This window comes from Anas acuta, chromosome 2 (assembly GCF_963932015.1).
Source record: "Anas acuta chromosome 2, bAnaAcu1.1, whole genome shotgun sequence".
In the NCBI taxonomy this organism is placed as follows: domain Eukaryota; kingdom Metazoa; phylum Chordata; class Aves; order Anseriformes; family Anatidae; genus Anas; species Anas acuta.
In genome coordinates this window covers 61,607,031-61,626,920 of record NC_088980.1, presented here as the reverse complement: position 1 = coordinate 61,626,920, position 19,890 = coordinate 61,607,031, and the positions used below count along the sequence as shown (strand labels likewise).

At 42.5% G+C, this 19,890-nt stretch overlaps 1 protein-coding gene across 1 annotated transcript; it reads right to left on the bottom strand.

The window, feature by feature from the left end:
• Window positions 1-477: 477 nt before the first annotated feature.
• FKBP9 (FKBP prolyl isomerase 9) lies at window positions 478-17,850 on the bottom strand. The gene is made up of 10 exons (XM_068670392.1): window positions 17,484-17,850; window positions 13,895-14,040; window positions 13,514-13,703; window positions 12,668-12,813; window positions 11,339-11,528; window positions 9,021-9,166; window positions 7,552-7,738; window positions 5,520-5,665; window positions 3,783-3,946; window positions 478-2,112 (listed from the first exon to the last, which is right to left on the bottom strand). The coding sequence occupies exons 1-10, from the start codon at window positions 17,738-17,740 to the stop codon at window positions 1,930-1,932; spliced, it is 1,755 nt and encodes a 584-aa protein (XP_068526493.1). The 5' UTR covers window positions 17,741-17,850; the 3' UTR covers window positions 478-1,929.
• Window positions 17,851-19,890: the final 2,040 nt, after the last annotated feature.

Genomic DNA, 19,890 nt, shown 5'->3' with positions numbered 1-19,890 from the left:
AGCATTTTACATGCAATACATGTGGTTCTGGAGCGATAGAAGTGAAAACATCAAACCTTGGATACAAAGCGCAGTGTGTTTGCTTTCACAAGCCTGAGGAATGAAGCGTTGTTGTTCCTCATGTATGTAAGCCAACTTCATTAGATGAGAAACTCAAGAGTCCCCAGCCTAGAGAAAGATCACCTGCCCAGCTCTCAAAAGTGATGCTGGCAGTACAGGTTGGTTAATTTAGGGAAGTCCCTGTAAGGATGAAGAACTGATTTAACTTCACTTGTGTGAAGCACAAAACCAAACTCTTCTTGTGATTTATTATTTTCAATTGTTTTGAATCAAATAATCTTAATTTAAAATGTTTTATTTTTTTCTCAAAGGTTAATAGCGATTTGAACATAAAAGGACTTGTGTGCACAAGAAAAATGCTGCATGAAGGGTATATGCTTCTACTGTTTCCCACCCATCAAAATGCCAAGAAGAAAATGTAATTGATCAACATTTTATTTAACAAAAAGATCAGTTATCCAACATTTAATGGTATCAAACCCAAAAAATAGTTTTCTGCATTTTCTATAACAACTGTATTAAAATCCAGTACAAAATGTTTTCACTCAACTGAAGTATCAGTTTTTAAAGAGCATCTCAGGGAGTTTACAACCCACATGTACAGATGAAGGAAAGCAAGAAACTAGACACAAAGCATATAAGGAAACACAACTCCCTTTCTACTTGTCTTTGACAGTGTTGCTCTATGCGTATTTGTGCTCTTTACATGTAGTGTACTGAGGGGGGAACATACAGCTTTCCGGAAACATGTCTATTTAGCATATTTTTCTATTAAACAGCTTGCTACATTTATAGATTTAATGGGTGATTTTATCAAGAGTTCACGTAATCTAAACAGCACTCCCAGGACTCATTTTGTATTGAGGGATATGCCAGAACATTCGCAGGTGTAAACAGCTGGGTCTGCTTCTTGATTTTATCACTGTCTTTTTGTTTGTTCACCATGCCAGACTGCTTTGCTGCATAAGCTCTAAGTAGCTCCTTAGTCTAACAATTCCCAAAATAGGAGACAGAAGCCCAACGCAAAATCAATTGTATCCAGTATTTATGACAGTATTTGGACCCTGTAATATTAATATGTAAAGTCTAAGAAAACTATAAATAAGGTAGCAACTATAAAGGTTTGGGAATCACTGATCTAAAAAAACACTATTTTAACAGGCCAGCAAGAGTCAAGGTTACTAATTGAATATATACAGATGGTAGCAAACTCATTTCATAAAGTAAAAACCCAATGCATACATGGTTACAATTCCAGGCCTGTTTAATTTACAGCTTATGGTAATTTTGCAATGGCATGGCTATCATTTACACATTCTGCTATTTGTAAATCAAGGGTTCCTGCTGGCAAATATTCCTCAAAAATTTCCATTACTGGAAAGAGTGCTCATGCCTTCTGAAAGGAATTGGGATCAACTGCTGACAATTTTGACAGGTTATTTTCATGGGTGATATTTTCTGGTTTGTTCTGCTGCAGAAATACTTCAGATACAGAAGGTTTCTTAAAACTCTTTTAAAAGCACTCTGTAGTTTTCTCCCTGCCACCCATCCAAGTGACTGCGTAGTGTTCAATGATGACTTCTGAACTTCAGTACAAAAACAGACCACATGCTTCATGATGCCGTGTCTGGCAGTACACTCTACCAGTTCATGCTTCCTGTCTTAAGGCACTTACCACTGCTTTTTATTTTTAAATACACCTGACAATTCCAACTGAAAATCTCTTCCTGTTTTAATAGTCTACCCAGCATATGTGCATGGGCACACACAGGCTGAGTGCTAACCTTTCAAAAACATGCTTGCTTAAACCCTTTCCAGTACACGCATCCTAGGAGTAGGTCAGCTCAGTGCTCTTTGCTCTTCATAGCTTTACAGTTCATCATGTTCCTCTTTGGCCTCCTGGTCTTTCAGCTTGAATTCTTCAGCAGTAACTTTACCATTTCCATCCCGGTCCTGATTGGTAAACATATTTTTAACGATCTTTTCAAAATCAAAACCAGGAGCTAGTTTTCCTTTGCCAGAATCAACTTGAGCTTGAATGTATTCTGAAAACTGCAAGGGAAAGGAGGAGAAATCAGCTCACAACACAACAGACATTTAGAACTGAAGAGAGAATTCTTACAACTTAATTTAGGCTAATTAGCACAGACACATGAGGTTAAATCACACTATGTGGAGCTCAACAGGAAGTTCCTCATTTATTCCAGTGGGTTCTGGACCCATAATAAGAAAATTGATTTCTCGTAATTTAGGGTGGTATTTTTTTCATTATTTAGGGAAGATAAGTTGAGTGACTTAGGATCAGATGTATATGGAAAGAGAGAGGGTAATTCTGCATGCTGATACAAGAAGTTCACATCATAATACAGGCCACTACCTGCGTCTTAGAAGAAGTAACACACAAGAAAAAAAAATGAAACACAGGAATGCGACTGGAAGCATCAGTATGCCATCAGACTTGCTAAAGTAGCTTCAGGCATTATGCCTTTCATTCAATTCCCATAACTTTGATGGGGGGACGAGGGATGAAAAGGTTGCCAGACTGCAACGTTAGTTTTCCCTAAAAATCCTTTTCCTGATACATATGATGATGTTACTCAAGGTGATTAGACTATGTCTGACAGAAGTCATGCTGATGGCTTACCAGAAACAGAAAGCCCACAATCAAACACAGTTCTTCCAACTGCTGTAATCTACGGTGCTACTTCTTAAATAAGCTTCAGCAATGAAAGACATTTTTCACATTCGTTTACACTTTTTAGGCCAAGCGCCCTCTCCCATCACCCTGGCTCCTCCTTCCCCTCCTCACTAGCTATACGGATATCAACAACCCACATCATTTGTTCTCTGGACTGATAAACTCTTTTCTCCGCTGCAAAGGCAGAAATGGAAATAAACACAAGGGAGAGAAGACGGAGAAAGAAGGAAAATAAAAAGGTGGAAGAGAATGCCAGGAAGAGGAGAAATTTAACCCCATCGGTCTGTTAAAATACTGAAAAGTCATCTCATGCTATTTCACAGGTCACAGCCTGCGCCACGAGTGCTGCATGCTCCAACAGGGAAGGACACAAAACATAAAGACAGAAATGCGACAAAGACTGAAGAGAATAATAAAAAGTAAAATTAAATATATATAGAGAGAGACTTCCTCAGTTAAGAGAAAACACAGAGGAAAACTTCACAGATATTTATATAATGCAAGGTGGTGTGGCAAAGGGAAGTGAGTTTCCATTAGGGCACCCGGTGGCATTCTTACACCAGAGACTTGTGGCACAAGCAAGGAGGGGGAAGGACTCGTTCACACAGCACACAATCCACCTGTGGAGGTTCCAGAAGGGGACAGGAAGCTCCTGGATACACCATAAACCTCCCACCAGCAGACCCTGTGACGGCTGATGCAGTGAAGGATCACTGAACACTAACTTTGCCTCTTACACCTGTTCCCTGCAGATCTGCTGTTGACCACAGCAGGAGACCACAACAGTAAACATACTCTTAAGTAGTATGGCCATTCTTGTATTTTTTTCTTTCCACTTCTCTCTCTAATGCTAATTAAATGTATTTTAACAGACTCTGGCTTCCTGTTACCTTGACAACCACCAACATGTGAAAAAAGACAAGCAAGTAAAGCAAAGCAAAGACAGACTGAATTCTTCAATACCTGACTACGTTGGTGACGGCAATAAGGAGAAAACCACTGGAAGTGTTTTCACTTAGCTTACCTCCTCTAAAAGAACCTCTCCATCATGATTCTGGTCTATTTCTTCAAACAGATTGGGAGACACTTCACCGTTCCATACAAACATGTATCCTTCAGGCAAGCCAGACACCAGCTCCAGCAGTTCAATATCAAAAACTAACACGGCACTACCAGGCACTTCTCCTTCTGTCACAAAAAACGGCAAAGAGAAATTCTATGATTCTATGGTATTTATCCTTTCTTACACTGAAGAGTACATTTTCTTTAAGTCCAAAATAATATTTCTCTTCCAGCTCCAACGGCTGTTTCTGTACTATGATCCCCAGGCCCTATGATTCCAAGCCCACCAAACCTTTCTGTTCCCTTCAGCAGAGGTGAACATAACATAAAGGAAGAGTTCATAATAAAACTGCATCTTTTTTTTTTTTTTTTTTTTACTTGTAAAGCAAAAACTGTGTGAATTAATTAATTTTCCTTTATCTTGACAATACACTGTATATCCAGGGGGGTACTGATAGACTCAGCGGTATTGTAACTGCTGGGTATATTACTTCAATGAAACCACAGAAGGAGTTTAATTTATACTTGAAAAAGTTGAATAGAGGTCGCCTCTAACTTCTGTCCAGCAGCAAAGAAACAATCAGCCTTCAGATTTGTGTGTATATACCAAACCAATAACAATCATGTAATGTTTCACACCATGGATATCAACTGCAAGTTGCATGATCCCAAATACCTATCACTGGTATATTCATGTTTTTTTTAACATAACGTTTTTTCCCATTTTATGATGATTTTCAATTTATTATTTATAATCATGTGTTTTTGTACAACGGTGTAAAATGCTGCATATTTCTAATGCTCATAATTTTTCTTCATAATTATTTTGGAAACCAGGTACAAGTGAAATTGCTTTGTATCTCTTTTCACAAATTAATTCTCCATTACATTTGATGTGTGATGTCTGACAGTCTTTGTCAAATACAAACTGCTCTGGGGGTATTGAAGCTTACAACTTATGCAACCATTTCCATATTAAACCAGAGCTTATTGATTTTGGTGATCTCACGATAGACTCCCTCCCCTCCAGTCTTTAACTCAGAAGGCCGACAACAACCATATATACTGGGATATGAAAGTTCTTGTCACTTTTATATTGTTCTTTTTAATTACTGTTACCCTTGTCATTAAAAATTGATAAGCTTCAACGCTCTGAAACAGGGATTCCCAAGCTGTCTTGAATGTACTATTGCTGGGGTTTCAACTGCACTGGTAAACAGAAAAATGTAGTTTATAAATTTTGAGTGTTCCCTGAATTTTCCAACACATTAGTGCTGAACCATTCCATTCAGTTTTGTTTCCTGCATAACATACTGTGTGTCCACGAGTGAGCACCTTATTCCCTACTATCAAGAACAGTGTTTACATCCCTCTGCAACACCAGAGTGCCTGGAGCTTTCCACTTTGACAACATGGCATCACTGGGGCATGTGTTCCCTTTTGTACTGGGTAAGTCTTTACACTGGCCACAGCAGTAATATGACTTAAAATGCAACACAGACAGTATGTTCATTGCACTGCAGAATGGGAGGACTGTCTAAAATAATGAAATGAACAAGCTCTAAAAATAATATTCAATCAGATAAGAGATCCTCGCCTTATATTCTAATGCACAGCAAATAACACAACCTGCATACATGCACGTCAGCTGCTCCAGAGATGCTAAGTGGATGTGCAGCAGGTTCCTGAACTTACTTACCCACTCCATCTTCCCCATAACCAAGGTGAGGTGGAATAACGACGGTGCGTCGTTCTCCGACACACATATCTTGAAGGCCCATGTCCATCCCCACCACCACCTGTCCAGATCCCAGGACTATATTGTAGGTCTTGCCTAGACTGTGTCTGAAAGAGGAAAAAAAAACAAAACAAACTCAACATACTACAGAGAGTTTCTGTTGCTCAAAATTACCACATAAGTAGCAGTTCTAGTTAGCGTTCTGTCATTGCCCAGAATCAACCAGAATCAACTTCATGCCCAATGTTCTACCAAGCAGTTACCTGAAGTTGTTCTCAAGGTAGCAGGATACAGACAACACCAAACAGAAGTGTCCCTACTGTTGACAAGTCATCTTGTATTAATTATACGTTAGTTGGATGAAATCCACTTAGAATCATTAATCCTGCCAATTAAATCCCCAAATAAATTTATGTCTAAACAAGAGCTTTTGCATTTCAAGTATTTTCAACTCAACCAAGTTGGGATTTTTAGCAGATCTAAAAACTCCAGATGTCCCAGAACTACAAACCTATGAGGATTTGGATGCATTCACATGGATCAGCCATTCCTTTAATGTTAACCATTCACTATGATGAGTGAATTATCACGACAGCTGGGAAGAATAAGAATATCACTGCTACTTAACCATGATATTTTTTGAATGATACCTTGCTGCTGGTAGCTCATTTCTAAAATTATAAATTATCAAAAGTTAAAAACCCAGAAGTTAAGCATATTTGTGACTCTAAAAGAACAGTGCTATGTTAAGACTCAGTATGTGGTATGCACCACAACAGCAGGACCTTTTATTCTGTCAGCCTCCTGTCTTTGGTTATTTGGCTTGGCTGTACCACTGCTGGACGTGCCTGTACAACAGAGTATTATTTGCAAAGAAAACGATTCAGTGGATAGGAGACCAGCCTTAAAATTAGACGTACAGGATTCATTATCTTTGGTGCTCTCTAAACTGCTTTCCATAAGACAGCCTCAGTATCCCTTGGTTCCTTCTACAAAATGAGAATTGAGCATTTCTGCCATATAAAAGGTGTTTTGAAGCTGAACGCATTACTTGTATACATACCTGACTACAGCATAACATCATGTGCTTCAACGTAAGCCAGCTTTTCAGTTCTGCAAGCTATTGTGTGCACTGTGAAAATTTAGCTGCTTCCTATATTAATTATAACCTGTTTAAAAATAGCTTTCTCCAACTGCCATTCCATAAATAAAATATTATTTTGATGACTAACGCTATGCAAAATATGAAAGCAGAAAAACAAGCTAGCAAAAGTATTCTTGTAGCTGCAGCAATCAGTGCTGTGGATTTGCTTTAGTTGGAAATGAGACAGACCAGAGCAGTCTCTGACTTCCTCATAAACCTACTGTCAACAGGAAGGAGGAAGAGGAACATTATCATCACAGGCATAATCAACCTGATGATTTCTCCATGCTGCCACTTATTGCAACAGGACAGGACAGGGAAATCAGCGCCCATGTGTGGGACAGACCTGATGGCGACCACTAACTGTACAACGCACTCAAGCTGGCTTTAGCAAGACCACACTGAGTGCCTCTCAGACCTCCCTCAGATGCACTGCATCAGCAGGCTGTAAATCCTACCCATGAAACTGAACATACCTAGTTCATTCACAGCGCCCTGTGTGTCGGTCTGTTATGACTGCCCAGATTCCTGAATTAGCCCATTTGAACAAAATGCCACACAGACAACCTGTTTCATCACTCTGCTTGTAGTGTTTATGTTCTTTTCCAACACATTCCTACAACCTCTTTGTTTCTGGTTCTCTCTCTAAGAGAAGCGGTCTTTCTTTTCCTCTTCCTACTACACATCTTAGACAGACAGACAGACAGACATAAAAAGAAAATCACATTCTAAATAAATGCTCTGTTTTTTAATTAAATTTTTTTTATTCTCTTCCAGCCTGCTTTGCATGCTATTCATTCTGCCTTCACAGCTGCAGGGGGCATTTTCTTTAACACATAACAGACTTACGTTGAGTCTAGCAAAGTACCATCCAGGAGTGAAGCGTTGTAGTGATACTTCAGGTAATCTCCTTTCTTACTCAACACGGTGCAGTTGGAAGGTTTGTAGTTGACAGTAATGCTGACCGAGTCTGAGGGGTTGTGGAAGTCAACCACGTGTATGTCAAAGACCAGCACTGCAGATCCTGGAATCTTTCCTAAACAGGAAGCAAATTAGGACAAGCAGAAAAAGAAATGGTACCCAAAAGGGCTTACGATGACCACATACTGTACCCAGTAGGAATACAAATTCCCACTATGTCCTCTACTGAATCATCTTGCTCTTCTTTTTCAGAACTAAAGGACTACATCTCTGCTATATGGAACTGCTGCAAGCTGCATCCAGTGTAGGACAGAGAACTAGTGGAAAAGCATTGAACATGCACTCAGTTCCATAGTGGAGGAAAAAATTCCATTATTCTGAATTGGAGAATTAGGCAGAAATGAAGCAATAAGCATGTATTTCCTGTGACCACCCTAAATGACTGGCTTTTGTTCCATGTACCAATTCATTATTGATTGTCAGAATTCTTTAGCTCTTCTCATGCTTCAAGGAATGCCATTGTGTATTAAAAGTTACATGTTCCTAATATGTCCTGATAGCAAGCAACTTCTTCCCCCCACTTCCCAGGATAATGTGCAATTGCATTACCAGCAATGCCAGACACATCCAAATACAGCAATGGGTTTTGTTGGTAGAGAAGTCTTAATTCCCAAATCAACAGCACAGAATTTGCATCCACAGAAGAGAGGCTTCTCTTCTAAGTCACTTTTTCCAAATAACAACCCCGGAGGTACCTTTGGAAACACCAGCCACAAAACTGTGATTGGCTAGAAGTGTTATCGTATTTCAACCACTCATTGCAATCTTTTTAGGTATTAATGAGTCTTCCCAAAGGAATTTTAATTGTATGTTATACATACACAGACACTTTGCTGTTACATGCATCCACTGTTTACAGAGGCGGCTTAGGAGTCCACAAAACCTGTGGCTGTGGAAGGAACGGGGAAGAAAACTTAACGCAATGAATTCCTTTAGCGTACAGCACTTGTTAAGACACACAGGAAGGAATGCCACACCGCAGAGTTCCTGGCATCCAAGTACCAGTCCGTCTGCAACACTGATTATCCAAATGATTTCAGGTCAAGTACCAGTCTGCCTGAAATACTAATTATCCAAATGATTTCAGGTCACCAATTACATGAGAAACTGTCCTGCAGTCCTATTGTCTTGCCTATTAGCTAATTAAAATAATTTTGCACATTCTGGGTATAATCCTGTTAGTTGTGTGCCCACAAAATAATGAACTAATTCATAGGCCTTTCAAATGCCAGAAAAGTGGAACAAATACATTATGTATTTTAACTACATACAACTGCACTGAACAGCAAAGGAAACATCATTAATTGCGGGAGTCTTGAATGAAAAGTCAACCTCACCTCTTCCTTCTTCTCCATACCCAAGATGAGGAGGAATTATTATTCTTCTCTTCTCACCAGTGCACACACCTAGCAAACCTTCATCCATCCCAGCGATCACGTAACCCTTCCCGACATAGGTGTCATATGTACGATTTCGCGAGTAGCTGTGGAAAAATATTTTCTTTTTAGCAGTGGTGCTCCAGAAAGTACAGAATTTTGCAATCTTGCAACACAATTCCTAAAACAGTTAAGGTCAAGCACATGGTCATTAACTGTCACCAGAGAGACACAATGCAATCACCATGTTCGATGAATCTAGGCCACCACGTTTCATCAGTCCATGATGCATATGCATCATTTACCAACCAATTCTGGACCCTGGCTAGGGAACAGCTTGTTTGCAAATGCATTTCTGCTTCATACTGACAAAACAATATCACCTATTTCTGCACTTTATTACAGCATGATTTCTGTTGAGTTTAAGCAGCTGACAAAATCAGTTTTCTCCTTTAAATTTTCCCCTGCCCTAGCTCTATTTTAGTAAGTGCTTATCACCTAGATATAGTTTAGGTTAATTTTTGTGAGACGCCTATCTCATTTTGCAACCACAGCTATGTAGCTGAACTGCTACAAGCTGGAGGTGGGATAAATAAGCTCTACTGGGATGCAGATCATTAAAATGAGTCATGACTACAAACCAGTATCAACAGTATCCCTCCCTTCTTAACTATGTCAATCACTTAAAACGTTGGTTGAAGGATCTGCTTCAACACCTATGGTAAGAATAAAACAAGCCTACAACAACAGATGACGTTTATTAGAAGGATGTGTCTGCCTTCTGCCTTTCTTCAAGGCATGTTACATGAAGGTACAGCACAAAGAAAGGAAGGCAGAAAGGTTTTAATTCATCTTTACAAGGTAGCTCTTGGAATGAATGACACCAGCACTGAACCTTAGTTAATTCAGAGGCTTGCTGAACTGGTCTAAGTCCAGACAGCCCTGGCTGAGCTTCCCAGGATCTGTTCTGCAGCTGAATATTGCAGAGAAAGAAATGAAAGAAAAGATTATTAGAGCTCTTGACCCGAGCCATTAGCCGTGCTTTTGGCATGCTCCCTGTAGTAGTGACATATTTTTTTTCTTGGTCAGCTCCAAGGCTTTCAATAACTACTGTTAGCTGCTCTGTTTCTTCACAGGCTTGTTAGACACGGGCCTTTCTTGGAAATTCTGCAGGAAGCCGGGACATGACACTCTAAGGAATAAACCTCATAACAACCGTCAGCTCTTTAGGATGATGAAGAGGCTACTGTCCACAAAGCATTTATTACTATTTACTGACAACAACCCTAATATAAATACAACCGTGTCACTTTCAAGAATTCTTTAATCACAACAGAAAAGACAACATCCATTTGCTTCTCAAAAACAGAAACATTCTGGCCAGGTGCACTGTGGATAAGCCAGAAGTGCTTCACTTACATTTTTTATAAGCTGTAAGTTAAGATCTGCACTGATGGCTGGCCTCCTGCTTTCTACCCTCCCACGAAGCCGGGCAACTGAATGGGGAGATCAAGGTTGACCGTGAACCTTTCTGCATCTCAGTTCAATTATTTGAGATACAATCCCCTGACTCCTCCTCACAGAAAGTTTTACACATGGCATACTACTCAGCTGATGTTTGCAAGCTGATCCTGACCTTCAAGCAGTTGTAGAAGTATGAAACTATCTGCTTTGAGTTTAGTTTGCAAAACATTTTACAGTGTCTCATTTCCAATTCTTGTTAGCTACTCATAACAGCTTTTCTGAAAGCAGGTGTAGTAAAGTATTTCTCACTGAAAAGCAAAAAAAAAAAATGTCAGAAAGCTACAATGGCATTATTCCTCATATAATTCTGCACATGGCGCTAATGTACAAGAGCACTTTGAATATGAAGTGACAGTGAACCTTCTTCTTTTATCACAGAAACCCTGTTGCTGAATTGTGACCCACAATTCTCAGGATGTAAAATGGGTATCGTATTTATGTTCTGTCCCTTCAGTAGTTTCACCTATTTGGCAGATAAACAACGGGGCAAAGACTATTCAAGCACACGTCTAAAGCATAGACAGCTTCATCGGGTGGATCATGACCCCTAGATGGCGACTCTGACACTGTCAAAAAACAAAATAGGCCTTTGTCTTCCTTCCCGTATTGAAAAGATTTGTAAATTTTTTATTAAGAGAAGACGCCAGCTCCACTCACAAAGAAGGAGTAGCAAAGAATTATATTTAGGTATATTATGAACCAGACAGACAAGACAAACTAGAAATGGCATCTGCAGTACTGAACAGTTTGTTTACCTGGAATCAAACAACGTGCCATCCAAAAGTGTGCCATTGTAATGGTATCGGAGGAAGTCTCCTGTTTGGCTTCTCCGCTCACAAGATTCAGGTACCTGCTGGTTCTCAATAGTAATACCGTCCTTGGGATTATGGAGATCTAGCAAAACCACATCAAAGACTAGTGAAGCTTGGCCAGGGATCTCCTTACCTACAAGAGTGTCAGAGCAGAAACTGGTTACAACAGACCATGTTCTAAAAAAAAGCTTAAACATTTTTGCTGAACAAACTAAAAGAAAAACAAATTAGTGTAATCTCTTTCTAGTCAGTTATTTTATGTGTGGGTTTGTCATTTAATTCTCCCATTCAATTATTTCATTCTGTGCCTATTGTGATGCCATTACCTCATCAAAAACAAGCCTCTTCAGTAACGCCCACCTTAGTCAATGTACACCAGGTCCACCTGAGCCGCAAGGTTTAGTCTACCAACACATTCATTAAAGTACATAAAACATCCATCAGTATACAAATGTTGTATATCTGCTCTTCCTAACCTGTCCAAAACCAGAGATCACATGATAGAAGCTGAAGAAGAGTAAATTAAGTACCTTAGTGAAGAAATACTTCTCCATTGACACACAAATTATCATATGGATTGCTTTGTCTGAGAACCAATGAGCTCAAGAACTTGTCAAATTTTTAAAACAAACACCTCTGTAGGTAACAAAGCCTTGTGGATTTATCACAATAAATGGTAATGAAGGGATGTGAAACTTCATACATAATCAAGACATCCTTAAACATTAGAGCAGAGCAAGAATTTAAGCAAGGAAGAATTCCAAACTATACGTAACTACCCCCTCATTTAACATAGGAACCTCTATATGAGACCTGAAGGCAGTCTCATATGACTACTAACCCATCTTGTAGCCATTACTGGGGCATTCTTTGCAAAAAAAGGAACAAAAGTAGAACTAAATTTTATATGTAAGTTTTCAGGTCTCCATGGCAGTCACTGGAAGAATTATACAGTCACGTGACTTCCACTTTTTGGAGACATTATTAACCACAGGTGATACTCTCTGAATGAAACTACATTTTATTTTTATCAACAATATGTCAACTAAGCAACTTAGTGCTCATATTATTTTAAAAAAGGTATTTTATGATCAGTCACATCCCATCCATAATACATTTTTAACCTCTCTTTCCAGTAGTTTTAACATCTCTTTCCTCTCTTGGTCCATTTGTCTGAAATTGGCAGTAATGTTGGCCAAGAATTTAAAATACACAAGGGTCAGGTTTGTTTTAGAATTTGTATGTACTGGATAAAAAAGGAGTAACTTTTACCATCTCCTTCTTCTCCATATGCCAGGAAAGGTGGTATCGTGATGATGCGCTTCTCTCCCACACACATTCCCAAGAGACCCTGGTCCATACCAGGAATCAGCCATCCAATTCCCACATAGGTATCGTAAGTTCTCATCCGATTATGGCTAAAAACAAAAAAACAAGCAAAAAAAGCAATGTAAAGCCGTAGGCAGGAACAACAATAATCCTCAAAAGTCACATACTATGCACAAGATGTCACAACTTGCTGCTCCCAACATACAGGTTCATTGATTTGCCAAGGTCTTGCTGAGTAGCATTTTCCAGAGTGCTTAGCTATTTCAGGAACCTTACAGGGGTTTTGATAACATCACTCACAAACATAATGGCAGCTGTTATTAAAGCATTATTTTCCACAGAACTTCAATGAAATACACAGGCTATAAACTTAATATCTCAATATTAAAGTGTTAATAGCTCAATATCTCTAAGAACTCTGCCCGCTTAATTTATAAAGCTTGTATCTGAATTGAATAGCTGTGCTGCAGTGGTTACAAAAACTATTAGCTGACTAATTATAGACAGTAATACAAATACAGGGAATGAAATACTACTAAAAAAATAGACCTGGGCTGCTAATACCCACCTAGAAATAACTTATTGGTTTGAGTCAGTACTGCTGTCTCATAATGTCTGAATAAATTACTGATTTTTATATGATGCTAGCTTTAATTTCCTCCGAAAATTGTCTGTTTCTGGTCAATTAGCACTAATTGCCATAACTGTAGAGGGGAGAGGAAAAGACAGATTCAGGTGAATCAGACACCTGCTAAAATAGGCAAGCACACACACAGCCCAGCTGCACACCTCGAATCAAAGAGGGTCCCATCTAAGAATGTCCCATTGTAATGGTATCGCACGAAGTCAGACACCTGCACTGTCCGAGTGCACTTCTCGGGTTTGAAGTAAGTCTGAACCTGCACTTCGTCCTCCGAATTCCACAGATCGATCAGAAGCACATCGAAATGGAGCACGGCATTGGGGGGTATCACACCAGCTGAAAAGCAAAACAACACAAGGGAGTTTGCTTCCTTTGCTCTATCAGACATCAGCAGGAAGTGAACTAATCTGTGCATTCCCTAAAGCAATCCACGGGATACGACTCCATGCTTTTTGTGTTTATAACCCTCTGTATGTCCACCAGTCACCCACACAAGGAGCTATTCAGGTGCCTGGTGCTGTACTTACACACGCCTTCGTTCCCGTAGGCGAGCTTGGGGGGAATTTTCACAAACCGCCGCTCGTTCACGCACATGCCAACCAGGGCTTTGTCCATCCCAGCAATGAGCTGGCCTTTCCCCACAAACACGTTGAACGTGGATCCCCTGTCATAGCTAAGGAGGGAGAAGCAAGCAGAAAGGTTAGTGGCTCATTTATTGATTTATGGCTTCTGCTACTGAGAGCTTAACTGTACTCCATCTCCTCCCTGCCCTGTTAGCATAACTCTATCCAAAGGTAGCTGCCAGGGGAATGGTTGAATCCAAGTGTTTCTGAAACTCCAAGCCAGCCCTCCTCCGGTCCACTGCCCACCATATACCCAAAATGTGATCTAGTGGTGTGCAACAGGGATCCATCCTGCAGACACCCACAGCCCTTAACTACACGCGGTTAATTTACGCTTAATTTATGCAAGAAGAGGAAAAGGAAAAGGTGCCTTTGTGAGTCACAGCTGTGAGATTTGCCAACTGGTTAACTACTTTCTCCTCTACGTTCCCAGCTCTCATTTCACTAAGACTTAACTAAACACCAAAAAATAGAGGCGTGCTTTAAACAGCAGGTTTGCCAGATCAAAAACCAGCATATCCAATCAAACAATCTTCTGCTGCGATAACCCATTTGAAAGGTAAAATAAACCATTTGTAAATGCTAATGAAAGTTTTCCACAGAGCACTGAAAGCAGCAGTGCTAGCACAACATGACACCAGCGTTGGCTTAAGCGGTTCCTCTGACTGCCTCAAGCCACACAATGACCCCACTCTGCTGTACCTGAGTTACTGTTGCTACTCATTGCCCAGAAAAATGTATAAACATAAGTCAGGATGCATTTCAGAAGCTGCCTATTTCTAAGCTTTCACTTCTTCCACTTTCTCAAATTCTTGTTACAATGTAAATGACTTTTTTCTGATAAAAGGCAACATTGAAGAAAAAAAAAAAAAAAAAGGCTTCTGCCTCTGCCTGCTGAAACACTCTGGAAAGCAGCCAGTGGCTAGATACCACTAGGGAAATGATGTCAAACTTTACTTCCAAGACTGTGCACATCACTTCCACAATACACTGAGCCTCCTAACAGTCCCAGAGCCTCCAAATCCCTCAAATATTTCACTGAGGGATCTCTCTGTTTGCTCCATGATTTTCTTCTGGCAAACATTTTCCTTAAAATAGCCAACCCTCTATATACAGCAGTCGCTTTCTGTTGCACCAGTATTCCCGCCCCCAGGCAAGGATGGAAAATATTTAAATAAGCTCCTGAAAAATTCTGCTGTGCATATAAAAACATAATCAAGATATTAAGATTAATAACATTCTACAAAACCCTCAAAAGTGGAATTTTGTAGCAATTGACAAAGCTTGGCACTACATCTGGGATGATCATAAAACAAAAAAGTACTCTTTTTTTTTTCTAAAAATAAACCTAAAATTTTAAAAATTGTTGATGCTAAGCATAGAACTGAACAAAGAAGTGAATGGACCCTGAGGCTTTGACCAACTGACTTTGCAGATTCCTTAAAGCTGAGCACAGTTTGTTCCTATTAGCAGAATTTACCACATTAACAGCAGATGCATAGGCAATTAGATTCAGACTTCGAAATTCAAATGATTTTGTGGCTATGGAAATAAAAAAATACACACTGATAAAAAGAAATTAATGAAGAAGGACGTTAGTTAATTACATGAAACAGTTGTGATCAGTAAGACTTTGTAAGCAGCCCATTAACAAGAAGAGCAGCATTACTACTTTCTGCTTGGAACTACCTGTAGAGAAAGGAAAGTTTAAGCCTCAAGAACACTCAGCAGTCAAAGAAGAAACAGAGTAAACCTGCCCTCACTTCAACATCTGAAGTATTTTCAAGGCCAGTTTCACAGCAGTGTTCGACTACATTGATGCTGGGAAGCACCTTCATAAACTTAAAAAGCAAGTAACAAATACAACTGGTATGGGTTTTCTAATAGTCTGATTTCAGGTATAAATTGAACATCTTTAACTTGTATGTTGTAAGTGATAAAGAATTTAAGACAAACATTCCAAAAGATTCCTTCAGTTGACCTCCAGAACACAAGAACTCCAAATTTTCCAGTAGCTCCTAAAACGACAGACCACTGTCATCAGTCCAAAAAAAGAGTCCCGCAGGTACTGAATAACAAAAATATCTGTCAACATGAGCTGCAATCTAGGAAAAAAATTACAATCTGGCCACAGCTGATTTTTACAGCCTTTTGAAACGAAGATGACCATGCAAGTACTCAGGTTAGATTGGACTGCCATTGTTATCATCTAGTTGGCAGCACTGACATTTAGAGGACCCGAAGTGACAAACGTACAGCTCTGCACAGCCCATTCCCTACCCAAATAATTCACAGCCTAATTACCAGGGGTGCAGAATTAAACCCAAGCCCCATCAGGTGTCCTGCCCCAGCACAGAACTTTGCTGGCACAAATCAGCACACCAGTGAGGGCAGCTCAGTGCGCGCTTGTACAAATCAGAAACACATTTCTGCACACGGGACCGGTTTCCAGACTGTCACATATTTTTTAAATGAGCAGCAAGCACACTGCCTTTCTGCCTCCTCCGTTCTGCACCCAAGGCTGATTTTCCAAGACTGTGGGCTGCCAAGGAGTCCTTACCGGGCTTCTTCCCTGGGACAGCACCAACGCCAGCAGAGCCACCAGCCACGGTGCCCTGCTCTTGGTGTGGAGCTGTGCTGCTGAAGTGGTGCTACCAGCACGCCGCAGCTGGGCCAGCCCAAAGGGAAGCACTGACTTTACTCTGTGGACAGCTATTTCCCCAAGGCTGGAGATTTCCCTTGCAGTGCATGAAAGATTATCAGGATTACGGAAAATCTAGTTTGCTTTCCCTTCACAAGCAACACTTTGATCAGTGGCAGCGAACAAGAAAACAAACAAGCAGTGAGCGGTGCCAGCATCCCTCACAATCTCCCGATCCCACTGTTTGGGCTTCCTGACCCCAAAATAACAGGAGGAAGGCGGCAGGACATTCCACTGCAGACGGGTCACGCTCATTTACAGGCAACATAGACAACTACTCCTCAGTAAGAACTGCTGAAGGACTCTTTCATTTCGGGTAAAGACTCCTCGTTTGTTGCACTGTGGTAGGTTTGAGCCTCAAAAGGCCACAGGGGAGGCGTGGAAGGAAGCGGGCAGCTCCATGACAGGACGTAGCAGCAGGAAAGGGGCAGGATGGTGCTGCACGAAGGCGTTCAGTGACGGGACGTGGCAGTAGGAAGCGGGCAGGTATCACTGCATGCAGTGGCTCCGTGACGGGACGCAGCAAAAGGCACGAGGCAGAACAGCGCTGGGCTCAGTGTCTCGGTGTCGGGACGCAGTCTCCTGTTCTCCATCCTGCCCGGACCCCCCGGCGGTCTCCTTCCCTCCAGCAGCAACAAGCTTCGACACCACCACGGTGGCGACCTCCGGGGCTCCCCACCCCGCTGCCTGGTGGCTCGGGCCCGTCTCTCCGGCCCCAGCCGCCCCTCGGACACCTGCCTCGCTTGTCCCCGTCCCCATCCCCCTCCGTCCCGTCCCCGGCGCCCCTCGCACCTGGAGTCGAAGCGGGTGCCGTCGGGGAAGGCGCCCAGGTAGTGGTAGCGCACGAAGTCCCCCCGCCGCACCGCCCGCGGGCAGCGCTCGGGCACGAAGCGCCGCTCGACGCTGACATCGGCCCCGTCCCAGGGCGGCTCGGCGGCGACGCCGGGCACCGGCGGAGCCTGGCAGGCCGCCCAGCTCACCAGCAGCGCCGGCAGCAGCAGCAGCAGCGAGCCGCAGCCCGGGCCCCGCCGCGCCACCGGCCCCGCCATGGAGGGCGGCGAGGGGTGGGGGGGAAGCGGGGCACAGCGCGCACACGGCCGCCAGGGGAAGGCTCCGCTCTTCCTCCTCCGCCTTCTCCTCCTTCTCCTCCTCCTCCTCCTCCTCCTCGCAGACGTGGATGCTGCCGGCCCCTTTCCCCCACAATGCTCCCACCAGCGGCGGGGGAGGAGCAGCCGAGGGGCGGCCACGCTGCGGGGACGGTGGCCCCGGTGCGACGTGGCGGCGCGGGGAATGGCGGAGTGAGCCCCGCGCCTCAAGGCGTGTCGGAGTGGGAAGGGTGGGAAGGACCGCCAGGACCGTCTGGTCCAACCGCACCTCTACCACCAGTGTCACCCGCTAAACCATGTCCCCAAGCACCACGTCCAACCTTTCCTTGAACACCCCCAGGGATGGTGACGCCACCACCTCCCTGGGCAACCCGTCCCAGTGCCTGACTGCTCTTTCTGACAGAAATGTCTCTTCATTCCCAACCTGAACCTCTCCTGGTGCCACTTGAGGCCATTCCCTCTTGTCCTATCACTAGTTATATGTGAGAAGAGGCCGACCCCCAGCTCCCCACAGCTTCCTTTCAGGTGGTTGTAGAGCGCAATAAGGTCGCCCCTGAGCCTCCTCTTCAGCCTAAACAACCCCCATTTCCTCAGCTGCTCCTCACAGGACTTGTGCTCCAGGCCCTTCACCAGCTTCGTAGCCCTTCACTAGACATACTCCAGGGCCTCAATGTCCTTCTGGTAGAGCAGGGCCCAAAACTGAACACAGCACTCGAGGTGTGGCCTCACCAGAGCAGAACACAGGGGGATGATCACCTCCCTGCACCTGCTGGCTACGCTATTCCTGGTACAAGCCAGGAGCAATCAATGCTGGTGGCAGGCAACTGCACATTTTCTGTATCTTCTTGCTCTTGCAAGCCATGGTAATGACGAACAAGCACTGCTCACATTTGGATGGACTGATGGAGAACGGAAACCACTAAAGTCAGGCACGCCACTGTGGCGACAAATGCTTGAGTGCCTCGGTCAGCAGGACGAGAGTTCATGGGCCCAACTCTCCGATCCAGTGCATCTGACACACAGCTGTTTCACCCCAGCACCAGAAGGGATGGAGCCAAATCAAATGTTTTTAGAGTGCTTTCAAAAACTCTTGTATAATATTGACATATTGCCAGGAAATGGCTGCCATTAGGTGATGTAACCTGTGAAAAAAGCTAGCACCTCATGCAGCTCTTTAAAGATAACCAGATTTGTGGTTACAAATCACATCCTCCTTCCAACAATAATCAGGCTGCAAGTTCCAAATCAGCCTTGTAAAATATCCTTTAAACAAGCTGTTTCAATTGTCTGGCAGTTGCCTTGATTTAAATTGCCCTTTTTGATGTTGTTTTGTATAGGCACGCATTATTTTCTCAAGGACAACTCAGCTCACCACTGGAGCATGTTGACACAACCAATGTGAAGATAAAGCTTCCACTGCATTTGGCCATTCTTTTTGCCAGCCGGCAACACTTCCTTTCTCTGTTCCCATTTATTTAAGTTCAATGATTTTAAAGCAATTCCCCTTGGACTCAATTTATATGTTGTTTTGTACTCATTACTCATCATATGTGTCAATAACTGTTCCCCACTTCTGTTGTAATTACCACTGCCTCAAACTGCTGTAGGTTACACTGGTGTATACTGACCCCAAAAAGAGCCACGTGTCAGTTCTGTGTTACTGAAACAGCAGGTTTCGTGCCTCAGCTCCGTTCTCTCTGTAGCCAATGCACCTTATAGCACATGGAGAGACCAAGATAGTGTTCAGACAAGTTGATGTGAATGCTTTCTGTCCTCATTTTATTTAGGCAGCACAGAGGAAGCTGAATGCCAAAGATGCCCAGTGTTTCTCCTGGAAATGGCATTCCCAACAATTCACTCTTTTTCAAAGCATACACACACACAAAAGGAAGTCTTATTTGTATGCCAGTTTGTTTGAACACAAACCCAGCTTCCCTGCAGGCATTCTGGGGGATGCCGATCCCTATCAGATTGCCTGTCCTTCAGTCAGCCTGACACACAGCACTGACTAATTCAGGGTGAGCAGGGGGGATAAGCACAAGCATGCTTGAAGCTCCTGCTCTGACAGGGAGGATTATGCTTCCCAGACTTAA

Excerpts from the sequence above, each read along its gene's own strand:
- FKBP9 (XM_068670392.1), bottom strand. The coding sequence starts at position 17,740 with ATGGCGGGGCCGGTGGCGCGGCGGGGCCCGGGCTGCGGCTCGCTGCTG. Across the intron at positions 3,947-5,519 it reads TTATGGGGAAGATGGAGTGG|AAGGAGAAGTGCCTGGTAGT; the intron begins GTAAGTAAGTTC and ends TTTTTGTGACAG. Across the intron at positions 2,113-3,782 it reads GAGAGGTTCTTTTAGAGGAG|TTTTCAGAATACATTCAAGC; the intron begins GTAAGCTAAGTG and ends TTTCCCTTGCAG.